General features: G+C 41.3%; 1 protein-coding gene across 1 annotated transcript in view; it reads right to left on the bottom strand.

The window, feature by feature from the left end:
• MYPN (myopalladin) overlaps positions 1-26487 on the bottom strand; it is a 114867-nt gene that overhangs the window by 4545 nt on the left and 83835 nt on the right. Inside the window, exons 13-20 of the mRNA XM_043519324.1 lie at positions 24873-24965; positions 17349-17570; positions 16698-16847; positions 15093-15172; positions 13890-14016; positions 12018-12225; positions 5405-5570; positions 1304-1437 (exon numbers count right to left, since the gene is read on the bottom strand). Coding sequence (XP_043375259.1) covers positions 1304-1437; positions 5405-5570; positions 12018-12225; positions 13890-14016; positions 15093-15172; positions 16698-16847; positions 17349-17570; positions 24873-24965 — 1180 coding nt within the window. The remainder of the gene's footprint in view (positions 1-1303; positions 1438-5404; positions 5571-12017; positions 12226-13889; positions 14017-15092; positions 15173-16697; positions 16848-17348; positions 17571-24872; positions 24966-26487) is intronic.

Genomic DNA, 26487 nt, shown 5'->3' with positions numbered 1-26487 from the left:
AAATTTCTCTCCATAAATGTATATCTTAGAAACCTCTAATGTTTCTGCAGGTAATTGCTTATATTTGTGCTGGTCCTGTCCCCCAATGAAGTCAGTGGAAACAGAGTGTATTCGATTTGTTCTTTTATCTCTGTATTGTTTACTGCACATCTTGCAATAAAAACTGCCAGGGAGTGGGATCAGAGGCTTGTTCCGCTCTGCCCACCTGGTGCTTCCCAGCCCCCAACTCATAATTCCACCCTCTTCTGGCACGTGCAGAGCCACAGTGCCCAGGCATGACTTTACCACGCTGTTTCTGGGATTGGAACCCCGAACCTACGTAGCAGCCCCCTCTATGCGGCAGCACACCCAGTCCTCTCCTGGTCTTCTATGCCCCACCCTCAAGCACCTTGAAACTGCCCAGGGGTGGCATCCATCCCAGCTAGGATGCCTTCGCCCGTGGTGGTTCCTTATACAGCCGCCTTGGTTTCACTGCCAGCAGGGCCCCTAGGAGTCCCTGGTACCTCCCCTGTCGAGCCCCTCCACCCCCTGTGCCACACCCCATGAGTCCCACCTCCCCCCACCTCAGTAACATCCCTTATAGAGCCCCTCCATGCTACACTCCACAGAGTCCCTCTCTGCCACCGGGCATTCATGGCCTGCCAATTTCCATACCCAGATGTGGCCCTCTGGCCAAAAAGTTTGCTCACCCCTGACCTATGGGCTACATTGAGTCTGTCAGCTTATCCTAGTGTAAGAGGCGATGCTTAGCTTTGCTTCCTCAGGAGGAACTGTTTATTATTATTTATTTGTATTATGGTAGTGCCTAGAGGCCCTATGAGAAAGCAGGGGCCCATTGTAACTAGGCACTGTACAAAAACATAGTAAGACAAGTCTCTGCTCCGAAGATTTTCATAGTCAAAATAAACAGGATAGAGGAAGTATTATTGCCATTTTATAGATGGGGGAACTGAGGAACAGACTGTTTAAGTGATTTGCCCAAGTCACACAAGCCATGGTAGCACTGGAAAGTGAACCCAGGTCTCCTGAGTCTGGTGCACAACTCCTGCTTTACCTCTCACCTCCACCCAAGTTGTGATACAAGAGTGCTAATATGACCATGCAGGATGTGTGTGGTTCTTACTTCTCTTTGTGGCCATATTAGGCTGCGGACATACTCTGACCCCTATACTAAGAATGGGTCTATTCAATTCCCATCAATGTAAATAAAAAGATTTCAGCAAGAACTGCAAAGAGTACAATAAGAACCAAATCACGTAAGTTTTGCTTTGTTTTACTTAGTAGTCAATAATAGGACACCTACCATATATATCAAGTCTAGCAGTGCATGAAACAATACCAGCTTCATTTTTCGCGGACAGAGTGTACCAACCAGCATCTACTTTCTTGGCAGGTTGAATCAAAAGGCAGACGTACCCTGTTGTGTCTTGATGCATGCTGGAAAAATAAGTGTACAGAATTAGTATTTCCCAAGTGTGCATCTGCTGTTTGGGTTTAATATCACATAGATTAAATAAATACTAAATCATAGTCTTAGAGTGCAGCTTTACTCTGAAGGCCTGTATAAAAGCAGCAACTTCATACTCAACATATCTGCTCCTTGCATGTTCTTGGAGTCTGATCTATTCATTCTAGTGATTCAAATATGTGTTTTCTCCTCTCAGCCCTGCAGAGCCATCACAACTAAGAGAGAGAGTGAGCTGGATTCTATTCATTATGCATCAGCTATAGAATGTTAGTAAGTTCCAATTAGTTATACCTGTCCAAACCCATTTAAAACAGTTGTAAAGTATTTATTTTTCTAATGCAGAAACTGGAGATGCAATATATGAAATGCCAGCAAAACTGTAATATTAATCCTGGAGGAGAACATCCATAAAGGTAGTAATTAGAGCTGGTTGGAAATTTTCATGTAAAACGTTTTGCTGTTGGAAAATGCAGATTCATTAAAATTGAAATGTTCCAGGGGAATTATTGATTTCAACAAAATCCTAGTGGAAACCTGCCTGGTTCCCTGCCAGCTTGCCCACCTCCCGAGGTCCTCAGCAGCTCACAAGGCAGGATGTCATGGACTGGGATGAGTTTGCTCTGTGGGCCGCTCTCCTCTCATCACCCTGGTGGTTTCCCTCCTTCCCCTCCCATCCTCTCCTATTATCAGCCCTGGAGTTTTCCTTCCCCAGCAACAGCAGCGGCAGACAGGAAAAGCAAGGATAGGCAGCAATGACATATTCCCAAATAGGAATATTCAGTTTCTCAAGAAATTCTGAGGTTCACAGTTTTGTTCTGATTCAGAATGAAACAAAATCTCAAACATTCTGAATTTCCCAGGTGATGGAAATTCCATCTTCTGGCCGGCTCTGGTAGGAACAGCATTCCGAAAGGGTAACATTCACTATTGTTCAGCTCTCCACTTAACTCACCCATATGGGCTATGCTGACATACCAGGGACAGCAGCTGTGGAGCAGGTTACATGCATACCCTCTTTCCACTGCAGAAAGGGTCTCCTGGCCTCACGCAAGCCAACATAGAAGATAAGCTTGCTGGCAAGAGAGTGATGAGCCAGGGAAAAGACTGACATTTTATGTTCATGTGGATCCTGGCATCTTAACACTACACAGGTGACGCTGAAGGGCTGGGGTTGGATTTATGATAGGTTGAAATAGAAGCTGTGCAGGGCAGGCCTCATAGAGCAGTCCCACACTCTGGCCTTGGGCTGTGGTGGTGCATGTCACCTCCTTGCTCCACAACACACAGATTGGACGAATACTCAGACTTCCTGTGGATGTTATGGGTGTTGCGAAATTAATTAAAAATGAGGCAAGCCAGGACAGAGCTCCATCCTGTTTTTAACTACTTAGCAGAATAGCCAGCAGGGAGCCAATGACTCCATGTTGAACTTACAGAGTGTGAATCTAATTCAAACATTACATTGACCCACAGATTTACAAAGGAGTAGGAATCCTGGCAAAGAAATCATAAAATATAATTAATTTCCAAGATAAACAAAACTAAGGAAATATTTTATAGCAGATTTTCTTTATTCAGCTAGAAAGCAGTGATGTATTTGAGCCAAAATGCTGGATTCCAAACACTTCTGAGTTTTAGAAATGTGGACTGAAATCTGTACCTGGGCTTGGGCCCAAATTTTGCAGTCAGTTCCTATCTTTCACGTGCTAAACTAGAATTTTAGATCTGAAATTCAGGGCATTAAAAATAATTATCTGAATATTCTGGTATTGGGCCCATCTGTACTAAAAAGTGAATGCACAAAAAAATTATGTTGTCTGAGAGAAAATTAACTGCTGTTGCCCACAAAAAAATACACCACCAGCATTTGTTACAAGCACAAGCCAATTTGTTGATGCTGAGTTTATCTAATGGTGGATTTAATGTTTGACACAACCACTTTTATGCTCACTTCAAAAGAATCAGATACTTAATGCAAATTTGCTTGTCACGATATGAATAATGAACATTATTTTAAAATATAAAATTGAACCTTTACTTGTCTGCACCCTTCAAACCTTGGGGAAATTAAAATTTCTAGAATTTTATTGGCAAAAAAAAAAAGACACTGCAATTGTGGGTTTCAGAGTTTTCATTTTAAGGAAGAGGAAAATAATTATTTTATCTACAGCACTGATGAGATCTCTGCTAGGAAACTTAGTATCAAAGATACTAACTATTTGGAAGAAATCCAAAGAGGGAACAATGTCAGTTAGAAGACTGGAGGGATTCCCCATGAGGAAAGATTAAAAAGTTAATTATGCTTAGCAATAATTAAGAGAGGACAGAACTGACTGTGACTATGTGGAAGGTGTTTAATACCAAAGGCCAAATTCTGGAACAGTATTTCTGGGACACAAAAATGGAAGCACATTAATGCTGCAGACTAGTAGTGTGTCTCTGTATTAAGGAAGGAGTATTCCTGTCCAGAGCAGGAATAAATCTGCACAAAGGATTGAAGTGTGGAAAGATGCCAGTTTGGGACCAAGGAGCTTCCTGACTGCTGGATCCTGCTCTGCTAATCCCTTCTATGGCAGGACCTACAGAACTCTCCTCCCTGAGTTCTGGGAAAGATCAAATCTGCGTAGCCAACTTCTGCCTCCTATCCTCCCACTTCTAGTTGCAGATTCTGGTGTCCTCCTCTGTGTACTAGCCAGCCAGCATTTGGGGAACATGAATGAAGAGGCATTATTTAGGGTGGAAAGGGGAAGAATGTGTATATAACTGTAAGTAATGGGATGAAATAAATACAAATTTCCTGAAAGGGAGATCTGTTAGGCTGTGGACTAGGGAAAGGGTGGAAGCCCCATCTCTTGGAATATTTAAAACTAGACTGGACAAGGCAGTGGCTATAATATACTGTACAGTACATTCCTATGTTGATAGCTGGGTGAGGAACTAGACAGGACCTATATGGTTTTACACCTCTGACTTCTGTGATTATGATGAGTTTGACTTTCTTATTTACACCTACAATGTATTGTATTACATTTTAGTCCATTATGTAAACTGAGCTGTAGCTCATTTGTGAATTTAATATTTTGCATAATAATTGCCTATATTCTTAAATCAAATATTTCCCTCTTATCCTAGAATGAGATATTGCTTTAAAAATCCTCTTAATAAAGGTCAGTATCATTTATGATTTCCCCCCAAATCTACCAGTAAAAAGGCAATTTGAAAGATCAAATGACCTTTGCAATGATGGATCCCAGCAGCACTTTACTCACAGCTCAGCCGGCTCATCTCTTTTAAGTTTAGTTTTAAAAGCTAAACTGACATAAATATAAAAGAGAAGCTCATCTTTAAATACAAAATTATATTGTTAAATTGGAAAGGTTATGGCAGTGAAGTGCTGATCCCTTTATTGGTAGGATGCACTGAGCAGCAGGCACACAGAAGGTGATGAAGAACGGAGAGGCAGGTGGGATGAAATTCATCCTGGTACAAAGGCGCAGTTCAAGGCACTTCTTAAACCCTTCAGGGATGGATTATGTATTGCCAGAAAGGCATATATGTGTTTCACAACTGGCCCCATGTAGCAGAGAACTGTGTTGGGGTGAGTACGGGAAGGGGCAATATGATCTGTGATAAAGTATGAGTACCAAACTATGCAAGTGGCCCAAAAACACTATCTCTACTATTCTAGTCTATTGGCTGGAGCAGTGGCTGTGGGGTGTAGGGAGCTTTGCTGCACTTCTGCACTCTGATCCCAAATTAGGGAAGTGGATTTTATTCCCTTATCCTTCATACTAAAGACCAGTTCCTTAGGCTTTAAGTGGGTGAAATGAATTTCATCTAGAGAGAGGACAAAACCTGCTCTGACAACAAAACTTTTGAGCCAACAACCAGCCCAGCCTCAAGGGGATATTAACTGTGTGAATGACTGTACAATACCTCATCCTTTCTCTGTTTGCAGGGATGGTTTCATTGTCTTTCTTCCAGTAGAATATTGGTGGTGGCATTCCAATCACTCTGCCTTCTAATCTGACTGGGTGCCCTTCAGGCACACCACAATTCTGTAACTTCTCCAGGAATGCTGGGGCTCGTTTGACTTCCTTTGCTGGAAAGGAGGAGGAACAATTACTGTGCATCAATGACTTTATTCAGTCTTTTGCACTGAACCATGTGGAAACAATCCAAAATGATTCCTATGACATCTTAGGCCTTGTCTACACTACCAAGTTTTTTCTCCAAAAACTGCCTTTTGTTGACCAAACAGTGCATGCCTACACATTACGATGTGACTTTTGTTGGGAAAGTGGTTTTGGTGACTAAGTATCTCCACCCCAAATGAGAGACTTGCATCATTTTCCTCTACATATTTCTCAACAAAGTGCCAGAATATATAACGTGCTTGATTTCATCGCTGTAATTGGCCACCAGGAGGTGTCCCACAATGCCCATCATGACCTCTCTGGTCAGTGTTTTGAACTCCACTGCCCTGCAGCCAGGTCAACGACCATCTGCCCCTCCCCCTTAGAAGCCCCAGGAATTTTTGAAATTCCATTTCCTGCTGGCTCGGCATGGAGAGGTCTCATCGCATCTCCCCTGGTGACCTTCGCAGGTTATCGCACCAAACGCTCTCCCACTTGGACCACCATAGAGCTGTTGGATCTGATATGTATCTGGGGAGAGGAGGCTGTGCAGTCCCAGCTGCGGTTGAGCCATAGGAATTGGGATTCCAATTTCTCAAGGCTTATATGAAAAAGGCTATGATTAGCACACACTACAGTGCAGAGAAAAGATAAAGGAGCTGAGGCAGGCGTACCATAAGGCGAGGGAGGCAAACTGTTGCTCCGGTGCTTCACCTAAGACCTGTCAGTTCTATAAGGAGCTGGACATTATCCTTGGTGGCGACCCCACCTCCATCACCAAGAACCCCATGGATACTTCAGAGGGAATGGAGGTAGTGGAAAGAGGTCCTAACCTGGAGGACGAAGTTATTGATGAAGAGGTGGAGTTAAACGAGGATGTGCAGCTCCCGGCGGGGTCGCCCAGTAGGGCAGGCAGCCAGGAACTGTTCCCCACTCCTGAGGTGTCTAGCCAGTCTTAGCAGTCGCTCTCTGGGGAGCAAGAAGCAGGAGATGAGATGCCTGGTAAGTGGCTGTGGCTTGTGTGGTGCGGAGGTGGGTTCAGGGTATAGAAATGTGGGAGGCCGGCTGCGTTTCTGTGAGCTGGACATTTCCCTGTGTAGCTAATTGGTATGGTAGAGTAGTGCATTGATGCACGCCAAGATCTCATGTGAATCCTCCAGAGAGATCTCCAGGAAAGTTTCCTGGAGGTACTTGGTAATCTTCTGCCGAAAGTTTCTTCCCCCATTGTAGGAAACTTTCCTGTGCCATTCAGCAATCACTTCTGCAGGGACCAAAGTGGCAGACAGGCAAGCAGCTTAGGGAGCAGGGTGGAAGCCACAATCATGGAGTAGATGTACCTTCATTTCCCTGCTTACTCTTAGCAGTGAGATGTCTGCAAGAATGATCACTGCCTGTGGGAAAAGTGCGGGAGAATTTTAGAATTTTTTCCATAGAATGCTGCACCACGACCCTTGCAGAGAGTGTGTGCTCTTTTCCCCATGTGGAGCTCCCCCCCATCTCCCCCAATACTCACCATGCTTTGGCTGTTCGCAGATATGTGTGCCTGATTAGGGTCAGTGAGAAAGTGATTGTAATGTAGCAAAAAATGTATATAACTGAAGTGTTACAATACTGTCCGTGAATTTAACTATCCCGCTTCTGTGCATTGTCCTCTATGCTTCACCAGGTGTGGCCTTCAGGAACACCCCCCCCCGCCCCTCTGCTGAGTGTCTTCACCAGATAAGAAAGCGCCCAAGACACAGAAAAGGCGACATGCTCCAATGCAGAGAAAAGGGAATGCCAGGAGTTCTGGGAAGCCAAACAGTAGGACAGAAAAGAGAATCAGGAGTTTGTTAAGGATGCTACAGAGCGGATGATTAAAGTAATGGAGGAGCAAAAGCAGATGCTGCAGTCCTTAATAGTGCTGCAGACTGAGAGAGCTATGCTCGCCCACCCCTGCAACACATTCAGAACACTTTTCCATGCCCCACCCCCCAACTCCACCCGCATATTCCCTTCCACTTTCCGGGACTTCTTGGTTTCCCCTTCATTCCACCCCCTTGAACAACTTTCACAATGATAGCTGGACCTACACCCAGCTGTGAAAGTCTGTCCTTCCCTGGTTCCTCTTTTCCCAGCAGGCATCTGTGTGTCTGTGTGTGCTGTTTCTTGTTCAATAAAAACAAAGTTTTTTAATGGTGAATCACCTTAATTTTTTTCTACAAATTCAGATTGTAGGCACTACCAATACATGCACAGGCATTGTAATCATTGTCTCACAGGAATATAAGGCCCAAAATGACACAGTTGCTTCCTAGGAAAACTAACACAGTGACAGAGATATACATTACTGGTGCTCAATGTCAAAATGCTGCCTCAAACCCTCTTTGATTCTAATTGCCCCTCTCTGGGCTCTTCTGACAGCCCCAGTATCTGGCTGCTCAAAATCAGAGGCCAAGCAGTCTGTCTCAGCACTCCACCTTGAGCAAACCTTTCACCCTTAGCTTCACAGAGATTATGCAATGTATAGCATGCGGCTGTGACTATGGGAATGTTATCCTCATTAGGATCTAACCTGCCATAAAGGCATCTCCAGCGCGCTTTTAATCTACCAAAGGCACACTCAACTGTCATCCAGCATCTACTCAGCCTGTTGTTGAACCGCTCCTTACTGCTGTCCAAGTGTCCTGTGTAAGGGTTCATGAGCCACGGCTGAAGGGTCTCCCAGGATCACTGTGGGCATTTAACATCCCACATTGTAATCTTCTAGTTTGCAAAGGAAGTTCCCGCTTGTAGCTTTCTGTACATGCTGGTGTTCATGAAGATGCATGTGTCATGCACCTTTCCAGCCACTCCGTGTTGATGTCAATGAAACACCCCCGGTGATCCACAAGCACCTGCGATACCATGGAGAATTAGTCCTTCCTATTGATGTACTCTGTCGCAAGGTGGTCTGGTGCCAAAATTGGAATATATGCACCATCTGTTGCCCTCCACAGTTAGAGAACCCCATTTCTGCAAAGCCGTGCACTATTTCACGCACCAGAGTCATGGTCCTTCGTAGCAGGATTCGATTTATTGCCCTGCACACTTACATTAATGCAGCCCCAACGGTCGACTTTCCCGCTCCAAATTGATTCACAACCGACCGTTAGCAGTTTGGAGTTGCCAGCTTCCACACAACAATTGCCACACGCTTCTCTACCGAGGGGGCAGCTCTCATTCTGGTGTCCTTGCGCCGCACACAGTTCCAGGAAAGTGGCTTTCCACATCTGAAAGTTCTGTAGCCACTACTCTTGAGACCATATCTGCATGACGATACGATCCCACCATTTAGTGCTTGTTTCCTGAGCCCAAAAGTGATGGTCTACCCTATGCAGCTGCTCTGTGAATGCCAAAAGCAATCTAAAGTTGCTCCTATCCATGTCATGCAGAATGTCGGGTGCCTATGAATCTTCTTCAGTTAGGAACTTGACGATTAACTGCACTGCCATCCGCAATGTCTTCATGACAGTTAAAAGAGGATAGGAGAGCAGGGCTGAATCCATCCCTTCTCACAAAGATGCTGGGGTGCACAGCAGAGAATGGCTGTTCCAAAAATGCTGTGAAATAAAGCCGCAAGTCCACGGAATGCTGGGACACAAGGCAATGCATCACAGGACATTTAGCCAGGTCCCAAGATGTGCCGCGATCTGCTCTGCCTTCCCACAACACCTAGTGACAGAAGGTGTTGAGCTGGGCTGTGGAATAGGTACCCACAGTGCAATGCTCATACTGTTGACGATGGAGCCCCCAATGTGTACGCGATCTGCTGACAGAGGGAGCAAGTGTGAACATGAAATTCAGATTTTTATTATGACAGTTTCAGAGTAGCAGCTGTGTTGGTCTGTATCCGCAAAAAGAAAAGAGTACTTGTGGTACCTTAGAGACTAACAAATTTATTTCAGCATAAGCTTTCATGAGCTACAGTTCACTTCATCAGATGCATTCAGTGGAAAATACAGTGGGGAGATTTATATACACAGAGAACATGAAAGAATGGGTGTTACCATACACACTGTAAAGAGAATGATCAGGTAAGGTGAGCTATTACCAGCAGGAGAGCGGGGGGCGGGGGGGAAGCCTTTTGTAGTGAAAATCAAGGTGGGCCATTTCCAGCAGTTGACAAGAACCTCAGAGGAACAGTGGGGGTGGGGTGGGGAATAAACATGGGGAAATAGTTTTACTTTGTGTAATGACTCATCCACTCCCAATCTTTATTCAAGCCTAAATTAATTGTATCCAGTTTGCAAATTAATTCCAATTCAGCAGTCTCTCGTTGGAGTCTGTTTCTGAAGCTTTTTTGTTGAAGAATTGCCACTTTTAGGTCTGTAATTGAGTGACCAAAGAGATTGAAGTGTTCTCCGTGTGGTTTTTGAACATTATAATTCTTGACATCTGATTTGTGTCCATGGATTCTTTTACGTAGAGACTGTCCAGTTTGGCCAATGTACATGGCAGAGGGGCATTGCTGGCACATGATGGCATATATCACATTGGTAGATGTGTAGGTGAACGAGCCTCTGATAGTGTGGCTGATGTGATTAGGCCCTATGATGATGTCCCCTGAATAGATATGTGGACAGAGTTGGCAACGGGCTTTGTTGCAAGGATAGGTTCCTGGGTTAGTGGTTCTGTTGTGTGGTGTGTGGATGCTGGTGAGTATATGCTTCAGGTTGGGGGGCTGTCTGTAAGCAAGGACTGGTCTGTCTCCCAAGATCTGTGAGAGTGATGGGTCGTCCTTCAGGATAGATTGTAGATCCTTGATGATGCGTTGGAGAGGTTTTAGTTGGGGGCTGAAGGTGATGGCTAGTGGCGTTCTGTTATTTTCTTTGTTGGGCCTGTCCTGTAGTAAGTAACTTCTGGGTACTCTTCTGGCTCTGTCCATCTTTTTCTTCACTTCAGCAGGTGGGTATTGTAGTTGTAAGAACGCTTGATAGAGATCTTGTAGGTATTTGTCTCTGTCGGAAGGGTTGGAGCAAATGCGGTGATGTCATAGAGCTTGACCGAAGACAATGGATCGTGTGGTGTGGTCTGAATGAAGGCTGGAGGCAGGTAGGTAGGCATAACGGTCAGTAGGTTTCCGGTATAGGGTGGTGTTTATGTGACCATCGCTTATTAGCACCGTAGTGTCCAGGAAGTGGATCTCTTGTGTGGACTGGTCCAGGCTGAGGTTGACGGTAGGATGGAAATTGTTGAAATCATGTGGAATTCCTCAAGGGCTGCTTTTCCATGGGTCCAGATAATGAAGATGTCATCTGTGTAGCACAAGTAGAGTAGGGGCATTAGAGGACGAGAGCTGAGGAAGCTTTCTAAAAATAAAAATGTTGGCATACTGTGGGGCCATGCGGGTACCCATTGCAGTGCCACTGAAGGTATGCATTGTCCCCAAATGTGAAATAGTTGTGGGTGAGGACAAAGTCACAAAGTTCAGCCACCAGGTTTGCCGTTACATTATCGGGGATACTGTTCCTGACGGCTTGTAGTCCATCTTTGTGTGGAATGTTGGTGTATAGGGCTTCTACCTCCATAGTGTCCGGGATGGTGTTTTCAGGAAGATCACCAATGGATTGTAGTTTCCTCCAGATGTCAATGGTGTCTTGAAGATAGCTGGGAGTGCTGGTAGCGTAGGGCCTGAGGAGGGAGTCTACATGTTGACTTTCGGGTGTTGACATCACTTTTGTTGACAAAAATTGGTAGTGTAGACATGGCCTTAACAGGTTGTGATTTTATTTTCTAATGAAAGATTACCAACCTGTTTAAGATCCAAGATCCTTAAGGGAATGTACTGAAAATCATACATAGAACTGATTTTTTTCTATAGATGAATGTATATATGGGGTCCAAACATGCTACCATTGCAGGAAATGAATGCTGCAGATGTGGATTTCAACAGCACTTTTACCATGGCTGCTCAGGTTTCATCAGGCTTATTAAATAAAATGAGTAGCATTCAGCATTTTTACATTTAAATATTTTTTTAAACTAATAAAACTGTAACTGTGACATGGTAGGGAGGCCATAGAGTATTTTTAAAACCCAAGACTATGTCTTTCCTGGGGAAGAGCTCGAGAACAGCAATGTATGAAGGCAGGGGACTGAAAAAGAAAAAGATTATGGATGAATAGGCAGGGGTTTGCACATAGATACTGTATGGACACATCACAGCCCTGAAGGAATAACTGGAATACCTCTACAAAGGAAGCACTGGATTTGATTCTCTTCCTTATATCAGTTTTACACTGGTGTAATTCCACTGACTGCAATGGAGTTACTTTTGATGTACAGTGGCATGAGAAGAGACTCAGTCTCAATACATACAAAGTAATAGATACAAGTAATTACAGTATCATACTGTACATAGTCTTTTGTTAAAACCTTTCAGTAAGTCTTACCTACAACACTGAGCTCCAGGCTAAATGAATTTTGTCCTGTTTTGTTGGTTGCAATACAAGTATAAGTTCCAGCATCATTTTGTATGAGAGGATCAATAAGCAAAGAGTGAACACCAGTCTCTCTGACCAACATCTTGTGAGTGCTATCGGGTAATACAGGTTTGCCATTCAGAAGCCACATCAGGTCTGGAGTTGGTAACCCACTCACCTAACAGACAATGAAACAGCTAAAGAGAAGTGACAGACTGACACACAAATTCAACAACCCAATAAATTAACTATCTTAAGATAACTTATGAATGATGTATATGAGAATATGGAATAGAAAGTGAGGCCAGAGATAGAACTGCTAACTGCTGTTGGTGATTATTTCCAGGAAAAAAATTTGTTCCACAAATAAGATTTATAAAAAGCAAAATGTTAGTATTCTGCTTGTTTTCAGATTGTGATTGGCTGAAACCAAAACACTAGATCCGAACTTTTATAGAATTTAATAGGGATGAAATCAACTGGGTTCTACAGAACTCACTTGAAACACATAGAATTTAATAATACAGAATCTGTAGAAGTCTTAAATCAACACACAATAGAATTTTGTCAGTTAATATGGTTATTTTATACCTCTATTACATTCTATAGGATTGTTCCATTATAGATAGGTGCTCACTCAGGGTCAAAAGCTTCCCTTCTATGGAGAGAGGCAAATGCACAAATTCCACAAATTGGAGAAGGGAAATGGAACCTACCTGGCATGGAGATTACTTTTCTCCAATCTTATGAAATCTCCACTTTGCTTTTAGGTCCCCGCAAGCACTGGTAGAAGAGCAGTGCTAGAGAGTAACCAGTCTCTGTGGCATGCTCGCCTACTAAACTCTGAATTATTCCTAAGGAAAATTCACTCGAAATAGGCGATAACTTCCACTCTGTTTTCTACTCCTTTCAGGGCTAGGGAAGAGCTACTTGCATGGTAATGGGACTCATGTCAGCAGTGTGTGTGTGTGTGTGTGTACATCCTCAGATCTGGAATGGTGGAGGCTATGAATCGCTTAAAGGTCCCTGGGTTCTGCACAAATGCTATACCACTGCGTAGCTCATTTGGGTAGACACTAATCCCTGTGACCCACAACTCCTCAGAGTTGGGAGCATGGGTCAGTAAGTTGGGAATTTTTCTTCTCTGTGCCCTTGAGAGAAAAAGAGAATGATCGAGGCTCTGTTGCACCTTTCTAAAAAATATTAGTCTTCTTACTATCAATAAAATACAGTATGAACCTTGGAATGAACAGCATACAGTATCTTCAATCATTTCTGCTCCACTTTTATAGCTATATGGGGGTGTGTTCAAGCACCTGTTTACAGGATGACTCAATGACTCAGCAGAGGAGCCCTACATCTCTATGGAAGTTCCTTCAGTTTGCCACTCTGCTAAAAGGCTGGTAGAAACTAAGCCACATAATTGTATGAACTCTGTTGTAAATGAGCCTTCTAGTTTTGGTGAAATTTATACAGCGTTTTTCATTCCATTTGGCATGTGCTAGGTAGAAAACACCTGAAGCTCAGACAGAGTGGTAGTAAGAAATGAGAGAACAAACACAAGAAAGGCATTAAATATTAGAAGAAAGTATTGAAGAACGCCTATTAAAGAAGACAGCTACCAGTATGTATACAGGTTTCAGAGTAGCAGCCGTGTTAGTCTGTATTCGCAAAAAAGAAAAGGAGTACTTGTGGCACCTTAGAGACTAACAAATTTATCTGAGCATAAGCTCACGAAAGCTTATGCTCAAATAAATTTGTTAGTCTCTAAGGTGCCACAAGTACTCCTTTTCTTTTTTGCAGTATGTATACAGAGAGAGAAAGAGTGAGCCATGAAAATACCTTGCAGTCCAGTCTACAAAGTCGCCCCTCATGAGCTACCATGTCTCCAGGTGCCTGCAAAAAATATGGCCGGAAAAAGCGTTCTTGTAGTGGTTCTTTATCTCCTTCTTGCACACGGGACCTTGCTCTGCAATACAAAACTGCAGTATGTGCTTGGAAGAAATATAAATTATTTCCCTAAAATTTGGTATGGGGCAAAAACTGTAGAAAATTATCAATAGATATTTAGGTAAAACCAAAAAGTAATGACCAGAACAGGTGTACAAAGAAAAGCATTAAGTACAATATAATGAATGCATATTTTAAATTGGTCAGGATTTTCAAATGAACTTTTAATATAGTCAGTAAAACTGGATTCCTAAGTCATTCCATATTTTTCTGGCAGAATTTATTTTTACTATTCCATCCATTTCCACTAACTCCATTGCAATTGTGATTAACTAACTGTAATAATAATACGTTGTATTTAATTAGTACCTTCCACCTGATGATATCAAACACTGTATTGACATTCATGAATTAAACCCCACAACTAGGGAGGTAGGGAATCATTATTATCCTCATTTTACAGATGTGGAGAGTGAGATAAAGATGGGGGGCTGAAGCCAAAATTAAAAAAAATGACCAGTGATGTTGAGTGTCCAAATTGAGACACATTAAAGGGGCTTGATTTTCAGAAGGTGGGTGCTCAGCAGTTTCTGAAAATCAAGTCACTTTAGGGTGCCTCAAGTCCAGCATCCAAATTCACTGGTAACATTTGAAAACCTTGACCTAAGTGATTTGAACGCATTAACACAGGAAGTCCATGGCAGGAGCAGGAATGGAACTTGGATCCTCTGGGTGAAATCTTGCTCCCATTGAAGCCAATGGGAGTTTTGCATTTGACTTCAGTGGAGCCAGAATTTCACTCACCAACTCAAAGTTCTGTGCTTTTGGTCACAGGCCGTCCTTCCTCAATTAATCAGCTAAGTGCAAACATTCTAGAAACTAAATTACACCAAAATATCAATGAAGGATCAAAAGATGAGCAGATAATGTTGGGACAGATAGCAAATTTTAACCATGCCAATAAAATTCTATGGCTCTGGACCAATCAGGACCAAGAAATTCAAGTAAATCACTCAACCTGAAAAATATTCTGGGTCAAAATGGCAATCCCGGTAAAGCAAAACTGTATGTTTCTGGCATTGTACTTCATCTTACCTATGAGACTGAGTAGTTGTTAATCGGCCACGCATGGGAACAGTCTGAACCATCAAGTGGCCAGAACAACTGATTCTTCCCTAAAAAACAATGGAAGTAGAATCAATTGTCAGTTAACTACTCGTTCAATTCTTCATTACAAGTGTTTGATCCTCTACTGTACATTACAGAACTAATATATTTTAAACTGTGAATGTACTACAGGACATTTATACAATATCTTTAATAAAACAGTATTACTTAAGTACTGGGAAGTGCCACAAAACAATTTGCAATTTCACATCTTTCAAAATATATTAACATTTAAGGGTCCAAATTCATCCCCTGTGTAGCTCTACTGGAATGGGGTAAATCTATTGAAATCAAATCCATACAAGTCAATGAAATAAAGGAAAGATCATGCAAGCCTAGAATTACACCAGTGATGAATTTGGCCCACTATATATAAATTATAGCAGTTCTATCTTTATAGAGTAAAACACAAACAAAGGAACCCACCAACTGTGTGGCTAACCTGATCCTCACTAGGCATTTGTCAATCAAAGAACATATATTTGACAACACAATTGTTGTCCACACATAGAATTCTACTCTGCTTTGCTAGGCTCACCATAGGTTCAACCCGTTTTACACCAGTTTTCGGAGTAGCAGCCATGTTAGTCTGTATCCACAAAAAGAAAAGGAGTACTTGTGGCACCTTAGAGACTAACAAATTTATTTGAGCATAAGCTTTCGTGAGCTACAGCTCACTTCATCGGTTGCTGATGAAGTGAGCTGTAGCTCACGAAAGCTTATTCTCAAATAAATTTGTTAGTCTCTAAGGTGCCACAAGTACTCTTTTTACACCAGTGTAATTCGATTGACTTCAATATCAGTCCACGAAACAAAACTGCAGTAACAGCGTGGAGAATCAAGTTTGTTTCAACTATCATGTTACTTTAAGCAATGCACCCATAACAACTTAATCTATTCTGGGTTTGGGGACTATATAATCAAAAAATATTCTAGTAAATCCATCTAATCGTGAAACTTGCTCAGGAATAGATGGAGAAATTTTGAACAAAACAGGTAATGTTTTAGATTTCAATTTTCAACAGGTCACCATGCAAACTCATTTATGCACTGATCTGTGGTTTCCAATTTACAGCAGTTGTTAAAAAAGAAAAGAAAATATAGCATGTATAAAGAATGGAACAAAAACTAATACTGAAAATATTATATAATGGCATTTATATAAATATTGCTCCCGCCTGAAATATTGCATCCATTTCCTATCACCTTGTCTCAAAAAAGATATAGCAGAAATAGGAGATGTTTGGAATGGGTGACCAAAAATTATTAGAGGCACAGACACACGTTCATATAAAGGGAAACTTATTGTGACTGTTCAATTTAGAGAGGAAATGAGTAACAGCATAGGCAGGTTTTCCATAACTGTCTACTACGTGGCTGCTTCTACGCATCTGGTTCTAGCCATTGTCACAAACAGATTGTTGAACTAAATGAACCACTGGTCTCAGCCGGTATGGCAATTCTTATGTTCCTAATTACTTATCTTTCTAAGCTGAAAAAAACCATGCATTTGTAAAGAAAAAATTCCCTTACTTGAGGATTTGCAGCCATTATTGTATAGTTTCCATCATCATCATTAGTAGTAGCTTCAATGTGTAGAGAACATGTTCCATCTCCCTCTCTCTTCATTTTGCAATGTTCATTTTTCTTTGAAATCTGCTTGCCATCCTTGAACCAATATACCTGAAAGTGATCATAAAGAAAAACAGCTATTTAAATTTGCTTTGCAGTTGAATAGTGACAAGGCAATCTGCAGATAAGAGTAAAATGTGTTTTCTGAACATTTGCTACCGCATATTTAAAATAAACAACTGAATGTTTCAGTATTGGGATAATGTAAGTTAACATTACAGAACTGTTATCTTGGTTGTATGAGTATATGTGCACTGCTAGACATCTCATCAAATCAGCCCACGTATATGAGACTGAATCAGACCTTAATATTTTTATCAAGTTTTGTTTTCCTTTGATCAAAAGAGATCTGGAGATCAGTCCATACACTTAGGACTGACTTTCACTAAGCAGTAGTGGGGAGATATTGCTATATTAACTGCTTTACTGATTACTTTGAGAACTACCTATGCAGAACAACAGTCTTGGGAGTGAGGGTCTGCAGAAGTGATATACTGGAATTAATGGTAAGTACCCTTTATTTCTGTACATCTGACTATAAGCATCACCTACCTTGGGTATGGGTATTCCAACAATTTTGCAGGTGAATGTAATAGGAGATCCTTCCATGACCCGAAAATGCTTGAGTCTCTTGTCAAAGATGGGTGCTATGCACTTGCCCATAGGTATTTCATCATGTTGGATTTCATCATCTGATTCATCCACTGGGGTGCGTTCCAGGCGAAACTCTATTTCATTCATCAACCTCTGTTCAAAGCTTGAAATCTTGTATTCCTGCAGAATTATATTGGCAGTGATCTGAACAACACTATTACACTCAAAGGTATTTCCAGTCAGTTGTTGTCTTAAACCAAATGTCATCTAAAAGACCTGAAAACCTAAAAAACCCTAACCCCAACAGTAGATGAAGGTGCATTGTGCATTGTGCAGCAGTATACACCAATATGTGCACCCACAAGCTCTTATTGTAACTTCGGTGTATATGTTTCATGAAAATGAGACTAAGACTGAGATTTGTCAAAGGGAGTTTCACCTCTTCAATGGGAGCTGTGCACGTAACTCCTTTAGGCCTCTCTCGAGAATGTGGCACATTGAAAGAGTAGACAGCGATTTTCAAGGGTGTTTTCCAGAACTAATAGCCTGCTAAATATACAAAGTACTGCCTTTTTGTGTAATAATTTAATTCATGTTTAAATAAATGAAAGTATAGCTGCCAAAAGACAAAGATATAAAGATTAAAAAATATGAAACATTTTCAGGTTTATTTACCTTACTGCCAAAATCTTGACCAGTGGAGTTACTTTGGTTTTGCAATGGTGTAACTGAAAGCACAATCTGGCCCATGATGTAGTCTTACTTATTTAATCTTTTTATTACTGACCTTGGCACAAAAAGTGGGAGTGTGCTAATAAAGTTTGCAGATGATACAAAGCTGGGAGGTATTGCCAATTCGGAGAAGGATCGGGATATTATACAGGAGGATCTGGATTACCTTGTAAACTGGAGTAATAGTAATAGGATGAAATTTAATAGTGAGAAGTGTAAGGTTATGCATTTAGGGATTAATAACAAGAATTTTAGCTATAAGTTGGGGACGCATCAATTAGAAGTAACGGAAGAGGAGAAGGACCTTGGAGTATTGGTTGATCATAGGATGACTATGAGCTGCCAATGTGATATGGCTGTGAAAAAAGCTAATGCGGTTTTGGGATGCATCAGGAGAGGCATTTCCAGTAGGGATAAGGAGGTTTTAGTACCATTATACAAGGCACTGGTGAGACCTCACCTAGAATACTGTGTGCAGTTCTGGTCTCCCATGTTTAAAAAGGATGAATTCAAACTGGAGCAGGTACAGAGAAGGGCTACTAGGATGATCCGAGGAATGGAAAACTTGTCTTATGAAAGGAGACTTAAGGAGCTTGGCTTGTTTAGCCTAACTAAAAGAAGGTTGAGGGGGAGATATGATTGCTCTCTATAAATATATCAGAGGGATAAACTCAGGAGAGGGAGAGGAATTATTTAAGCTCAGCACCAATGTGGACACAAGAACAAATGGGTATAAACTGGCCACCAGGAAGTTTAGACTTGAAATCAGACGAAGGTTTTTAACCATCAGAGGAGTGAAGTTTTGGAATAGCCTTCCAAGGGAAGCAGTGGGGGCAAAAGATCTATCTGGCTTTAAGATTCTACTCGATAAGTTTATGGAGGAGATGGTATGATGGGATAATGGGATTTTGGTAAGTAATTTATCTTTAAATATTCAGGGTAAATAGGCCAAATCCCCTGAGATGGGATATTAGATGGATGGGACCTGAGTTACTATAGAAAATTCTTTCCTGGGTATCTGGCTGGTGAATCTTGCCCATATGCTCAGGGTTTAGCTGATTGCCATATTTGGGGTCAGGAAGGAATTTTCCTCCAGGGCAGATTGGAGAGGCCCTGGAGGTTTTTCGCCTTCCTCTGTAGCATGGGGCATGGTTGACTTGAGGGAGGCTTCTCTGCTCCTTGAAGTCTTTGAACCATGATTTAAGGACTTCAATAGCTCAGACATGAGTGAGGTTTTTCATAGGAGTGGGTGGGTGAGATTCTGTGGCCTGCGCTGTGCAGGAGGTCGGACTAGATGATCAGAATGGTCCCTTCTGACCTTAGTATCTATGAATCTATGAATCTATGTAAAAATGTAAGTTTGAAACTGGTCCTCCGATTATAAAATATATGGTGCAACAGTGACCATTCCAGTGTGAACAACCAGTTATAATTTGATTGAATCATTAAGGGCCTGATCCTAAGCCACAGAAGTCAATGGAAAGACTCACATTGTTCAGCTGCACCTTCCTCTCAATGCCAATGAGAAGTCTGTCCAAAACTTCTCTTATTATGAGATCTGTACATACAGCGTCAGCCTCTTCTCTATTTGACACAAAGATATGTCTCCTACTCAGTGGCGGATTAATGATTTTGCTGCCCCTAGGCTCTGAAATAATTGCCGCCCCCATATGAACTTGTGAACCATACTACCTGATACAACAAAGGAATCTATTATGCGCATTTTTGCTGTCATTTCATTTTCCCTTTCTTTCTTTTGTATAGCATTTATTTTTAACTGAGAACCGCTTAATTTCTTCCTTCCGGTCATATTATTAACATTTAGGATTGTCGCAAGTATGTGTATTAAATGATGTCGTGCTGTCATTGGTGGTTTCAATACGTGCTATGATTGTTAGAATCGCGGCGTCACTGATGCTTCAGTTTGGTGCGCAGTTACAATATGAACAAACTATGATACAGGCATCTGACAGACAGTGGGCTTGTGCAAAAATGCCGCGATTACAAAAATGCTGCTATTATAAATTTGCCGCCCCTGCAAATTTGTCGGCCTAGGCGAAAATACACCATTGCTCCTACTTCTGTTGAAGTCCATAGTAGTTTTTGCCATTGATTTCACTGGGAATAGATTCTGTCCTTATCCTATTTCTGACGCAGATGTGTGTCATCAAAATTGAGTTTTAACTGCCTACATCCAGGGACTGGAACTGTGATAAAATATAGGCTGCTTTGATCTAAGAATATTCAGTAAGGAAAGGTTCCAAGACCCTAAGAGACATATTTCAGAAATTAAGTATTTCTGAAAAGATAGTGATGATTTTTCTTTATTCAGGATAATAATACTTGAATTTCTAAAGCATCTGCCCTCTAAAGATTTACAAATATTTATGAATCAACCCTCTTAATACCGCACATGACTTATGTTAATACCCTCACGTGCAAGATAAGCAAAGATCGCCTGTCAGATAAGAAGTGCAGCACAGTTCCTTTTACTTAGCTAAAAGGACTCTCCTTTTTGTGGTTGTTAAAAGTTGCTACCTACAGACCATAGGCTCCTTCTCCACTGCCCAGCCCTCTTTGTACCACAGGAACTGCCTTAATAGGCTAGTTATAGATTTCCCTGTGTAAGGGAATCCCTGGCTGGCATAGATCTGGCTCGTCACCCCCCCTGTCCTAACAACCCAGTGTAGGGGGCATGGTGGGGATATGAGAGTGTGTGGCTGAGGAGGGGTACTGTACATTCTGATGCCCTAAGATACAGTTACCAGCCCGTGCACACAACAGCCTTCAGACTTCTCTAACTTATGTGGGATGTTGAACTGGCTAACCCAGAATGGGAGTTGAGGGAGCAGAAAGATGGGGGAAACACATTTTTGTCTCCCTCCCCTGCAGTGAACACCACACAGCCAGATCAGAGTTCCTGAGCCCACAAGTCTGTGGTATTGTGCAAGATGGTGTTACCTACTGTAATGGTTGGTTAAGATTTACCCTATGGCTCACCACCAGCTGGCAAGCTGAATACATCCGTACTGAATTTCATCTTGTTTAGTTTTTTCTTTCACAAAGCATGTCTTAGCACATCACTTTATATGACAGGCCAAATTCTATTCTGTTACACTAGCATAAATCAGGAGTTACTCTGATTTCAGATTTACTAAATTTATTATGTTTTCCTGCAGACTACAGGTCTTGGCCTTTGTACAGGTCTACGGGGAAGTTAAGCAATCAATTGTTTTTCCTGATGTTGGAAACAGAACTGTGTGGGGGCAGATTCCATATGAAATCAGAGAGTGATTTGTATATTTTAAGAAATAACCTTGGCATGAAAATGCTTCATAGTCATCTCCCTTTTTCCTGGAAGAAAGAAAAGGAGTACTTGTGGCACCTTAGAGACTAACAAATTTATTTGAGCATAAGCTTTCATGAGCTACAGCTCACTTCATCAGATGCATTTGGAAGTGAGCTGTAGCTCACGAAAGCTTATGCTCAAATAAATTTGTTAGTCTCTAAGGTGCCACAAGTACTCCTTTTCTTTTTGCCAATACAGACTAACACAGCTGCTACTCTGAAACCTTTTTCCTGGAGTTACTCATAAATTAAATCATCCAAATTCAGATACACCAGTTTCTCTCATAAGCTGTGATTCTAAGCAGATATTTCTCTTTTTTTCTATGACCACACTTTTCTGATATCTCTTTTCACTCTTCTTAGATTTGAAATTTGCTGTGAGAACTTCTAAGGGCTTCTTTGGAATTCTTCAGGTAGTTCCTGAAAGCAGAGAGCAAACACTTGTGCAGACTCCCCCCCACCATCTCCCAAGACCTGCAGACATTATTACTAGTTTCTCTAAGGCCCCACAGAATGGCCACTGATGCATCTCCAGAATATAGGACATCCTCTCAGTTCTCCTCACCCCGACCTATGTGACCTCTCCACCCTTGCTAGCATGACCTCTCACACGCTGTACAGAGAATGCCATTGTTCAGAGTGTACTGCCCTACCCTAGCCAGTGTGACCTCACACACATAGTGCATGTGAGGTCATGCCAGTGGGGGCAGAGGGGTGATCTCTGAAAAATGGCATCCTCCGTTTATGATACCAGACAAAACCATTTCTAGTTGTTTATTAGTATCAGACAGGCACAAACCATATGAAAACAGGACTGTCTGGTTTCAAACTGGACAAATAGCTTGTCTACCACCAGAACAGAATTTTTTTCATGGTCTTGACATCCTGTATTTCCTTTGAGAGACAAGGTGGGTGAGGTCATGTCTTTTTTTGGACCTGCTTCTGTTGGTCACAGAGACAAGCTTTCGAGCCACACAGAGCTCTTCTTCAGGTCTGGGGAAAGTATTCAGAGTATCACAGGTAAATACAAGGTGGAACAGATTGTTTGTAGCATAAGTAAATATATTTCAAGGGATCATGATCATATACCTATCACACACTTTACTTTCCCCAAAAATGATGCAATTGTGTCCTGACATTGAGGTTTGTTACAGCATAACTTTAAAGTAGGAAGGCAAATACTTAAGAGTGTTTGGCTAGATTTATAGAAACATTGGGAAACATTTTATTTTTTTTTCCTTTTTTTTGGTCAAGGGGTATTGATATTTTGACTTATGATCAGAAACTAGTACAATATGTTGCTTCCTAACATGCTGTTAGGAAGAAATCTATCTACAGTAGCATCTCAGAGTTACGAACACCTTGGGAATGGAGGTTGTTCATAACTCTGAAATGTTCGTAACTCTGAACAAAACATTGTGGTTGTTCTTTCAAAAGTTTACAACTGAACACTGACTTAAAGCAGCTTTTAAACTTTACTGTGCAGAAGAAAAAATGCTGCTTTCCCCCCTTTTTTTAGTTGTTTACGTTTAACACACTATTGCTATGGTTTTCAAACTTTTTTTCTGGTGATCCAGTTGAAGAAAATTGTTAATGCCTGCGACCCAACGGAGCTGGGGAGAGGGATTTGGAGTGTGGTAGGGGCTCAGGGCTGGGACAGGGGGCTGGGGTGTGGGAGAGGGTCAGGGCTTTGGGCTGGGGATGCAAACTCTTGGGTGAGGGGTTTGGGGTGCAGGAAGGGGCTCTGGGTTTGAGGGGGGGTTGAGACTTTTAATGGCCCAGTCAGCAGTGCTGACAGAGCTGTCGCGACCCAGTGCCTTACATTCCACGACCCAGTTCTGGGTCGCGACCGACCCACAGTTTGAAAACCACTGCCCTATTGTACTGTATTTGCTGGTTTTGGTTATCTCTGATGTTGCCTGATTGCATACTTCCGGTTCCAAATGAGGTGTGTGGTTGACTGTTCAGTTCGTAACTCTGAGGTTCTACTGTATCTTAAGTACTTATATAGTCCCCATTTATCATAGTATCTGAGCACCCGACAATCTCTTTTTTACTGCATTTACCCTCACAACACTCAGAGAGGTAGGAAAGTACTATTCTCCCTATTTTACAGATACTAAGTGACTTGCCCAACATCATATGGGAAGTCTGTAGTGGAGCAAGTAATTGAATCTAGGTCTCCCATGTCCCAGACTAGTATGTTAAGCCCTTTTCCATTCCTTCCTTGGAATGTTGAAAGAATAACCCATCAAATAAGTATCTTGATCTGAACAGAATACATTGTATTGTGGGACTTCTGATCTATGATGATCATTTACTTTCCAGGCATGGCTTCCCCAAGTACCATACCTGTCAAATCAAACTATACTGGAGGTTTAGTTCCAGTTACACCTTAATATCATTGATCTTTTCCTGCATCCATTATCTCACCTTTAAACTGTGGTTGCAGATTAACAATTGTGAAGTTGCCTGCGAGTCACTAAACTAAAATGTTGTTTTTTGTATGTTTAGGACATCAGAAAATCTCTTACAACAGCTTTTATCCCTCAGCAGTGCCCTGGCTACACTGTTTTGTAAAGTGTCATGGGCATTTGTGTAGCTACAGGGCTCAGAGGAAGAATAGGGTGATTGAACAGGTGATTAGGTAGAGGATATGAGGTCAGAAATAAGGTACAATCCATGAACAATTTGGAAAATTCAGGAAGGCAACTTTTAGCTACAGTTGAATTAGATGGAACTTGAATGAGGATGGGGAGTGTTATGTCTTCATGGAATAAGCAAGTTGCATGACCACAACTGAAAATTTAGAGGATGGAGATTTGGATACAGAAGCCAATAAACCCTTGTTTTTTATGCACATTGTAATAAAGAACAAAGGAACAAAGAAGAACGTATGGCACATGAATCTTCTCTCGTATAGTCGTTTGAGATATTACAGTGCTAAGGAGAACCCAACGCAACACAGCAGAATTGTTGGAATGGTTACTGCTCTTTGAACCTCCAGAGTAGTCAACATCAAGCAACAAAAGGCATTCCATTCTGCCAGTGCCAAGTGTGATGTCTTCACAGCACTCCCAGCCCCTGGTACCGTAAGGACCACAGTTTGATCCCAGAGATTTTTACATAGGATCTTTGTGTAGCAGTGCAAAGACCTGTTACTGGACTGGCTCAACAGTATAGTTTTAAACTATATTAGTGTGTTTAACAGCACAAATGCTGATCAAGCAATTTTTCAAACCTACAAAGAAATGCAAATATAATAACTTTCTAGAACAATGAAGCAATTATTTTCATATCACCTTTTTTTTACCAATTGTGTCAAAGGCAGAATTTGGAAATGAAAAATCTAGTGACAAGAATTACATATGGTGTAACAAAAGTTGGATAATAATGTTGTACCTTCGATACATCTTGAGTTGTATAGTTGAAGACTGGGGAATCATTGCTTGGTCCCTGAAGTCTGCGGGCCAATTTTTCATCATATGTTGTTCTCTAGCAGAGGGAAGTAATGGGATTAAGAAGATATTACCATAACACTTAAAGGCATATTTTAATGAATCTGGGGCTGATTTTGGAATAAAAATATGAATGAAGTTCAGAAGTAATGAAATATTACAACATAATTGGAGAGTCTGATACTTGTTCTAGATACTTGGGGTATTTCAGCAGTTTTTCTGCAGATTTTTATTTGATACTGGCTGCTATAAAAAAAGATGCAGTATGTAATTACAAAATAAGGGCATTTTCTCCTTTATATTGTGCTACTTTATAGAAGAGAATATGGGAGAAGGGAGTCCATCTGATGGAGCCATTTAAAAGTCAACCATAGACATTTTTTCTTTCTTCTTTGTGTTTCTTTAATTAAAAATATGGCATGCAAAAATGACCATGTTATTGCAATATCCTGATCCTGCACTGTGATCCATGCTGGCAATTTGTTGTGCTCATGTGGAGTCCCAGAGATGTAAGTGGGGCTTCATGCAGACACAGCAGTCTGTGCACCCAGATGACTATGCAGAATCATGGCCTAGATTTGCACAGTTTAAATTTTAAAAGTCAAGAAATGCTGAAGATAAGGTTCCTACAGTACAGTTAACTCAGGAATGTTGTAGGTGTCGTATTTCCTCTTCCTGTTTTTTCTTGTTATATAATTCAATAGATTTGTTAAAACTATAATAATATATAAAGTAAAACAAGGCCATGTTAATATTGCTGTAGGAATCTTAACTTTAACTTTTATTGAGTGAAGGTATCATAAGAAACTTAAAATGGGGAACATGAATCTCTTGCTGAAATAAGTAAATACTGTAAAATTTAATAGACTTTAGTCTATTTGTCTATTTACTCATTGTGTGTGTGTTTGATTTTTTTTTTTAGGATTAGCATGAAAGAACAGAAACAAAGTGATTGCTGACAGCTTTTCTGCATAACTGATCTTGTCAAACAAAGGTTATAGAATTTTTTAAAGGGTAATTTACATAGAAAGATTAGAGAAAGGTGGTTCTGATTGGGACTAACTTGGACATCAGTAAAGCATTTCATAAAGCATCATCATAATTAATGATCAGAAGTTTGAGTAATAAATCTAGACCGAAGTCCTGGACAATAAATTGGCTGAAGGGAAGAGAACAAAGGCTTGAACTGCAATTTAGGGACTAAAATTCAAGGTTCTTTGTTCCTTCAGCTGGTGGTGACTGTGACACCGTGGCACCCCAATATTCACCACAGTGATGTAATTAGGATATGTTTTGTACAAAGTATGCCTTGTGAGGTATCATTCTAAAAGTCTTGATCTGCTAGACAGTAATAGCTCATTGGATTGTATGTGCTATCATCATATGTGAAGTTATGAAATTTGGCTATATATGTGTTACTGAAACATTTGAGGTTGAAAACATCCACAAGCAGCCTTTCAGGTACAAAATTAAAAAGGCCAAACAATGTTAATGACTTATTGAGGAAATGCACACAAGCACAAGGATTACCCCAGGAACTGTGTACAATAGAAATCTCT

This window comes from Dermochelys coriacea, chromosome 7 (assembly GCF_009764565.3).
Source record: "Dermochelys coriacea isolate rDerCor1 chromosome 7, rDerCor1.pri.v4, whole genome shotgun sequence".
NCBI classification, from domain to species: domain Eukaryota; kingdom Metazoa; phylum Chordata; order Testudines; family Dermochelyidae; genus Dermochelys; species Dermochelys coriacea.
The sequence above is the reverse complement of the archived record's forward strand: the minus strand, read 5'-3'. Positions and strand labels throughout refer to the sequence as shown.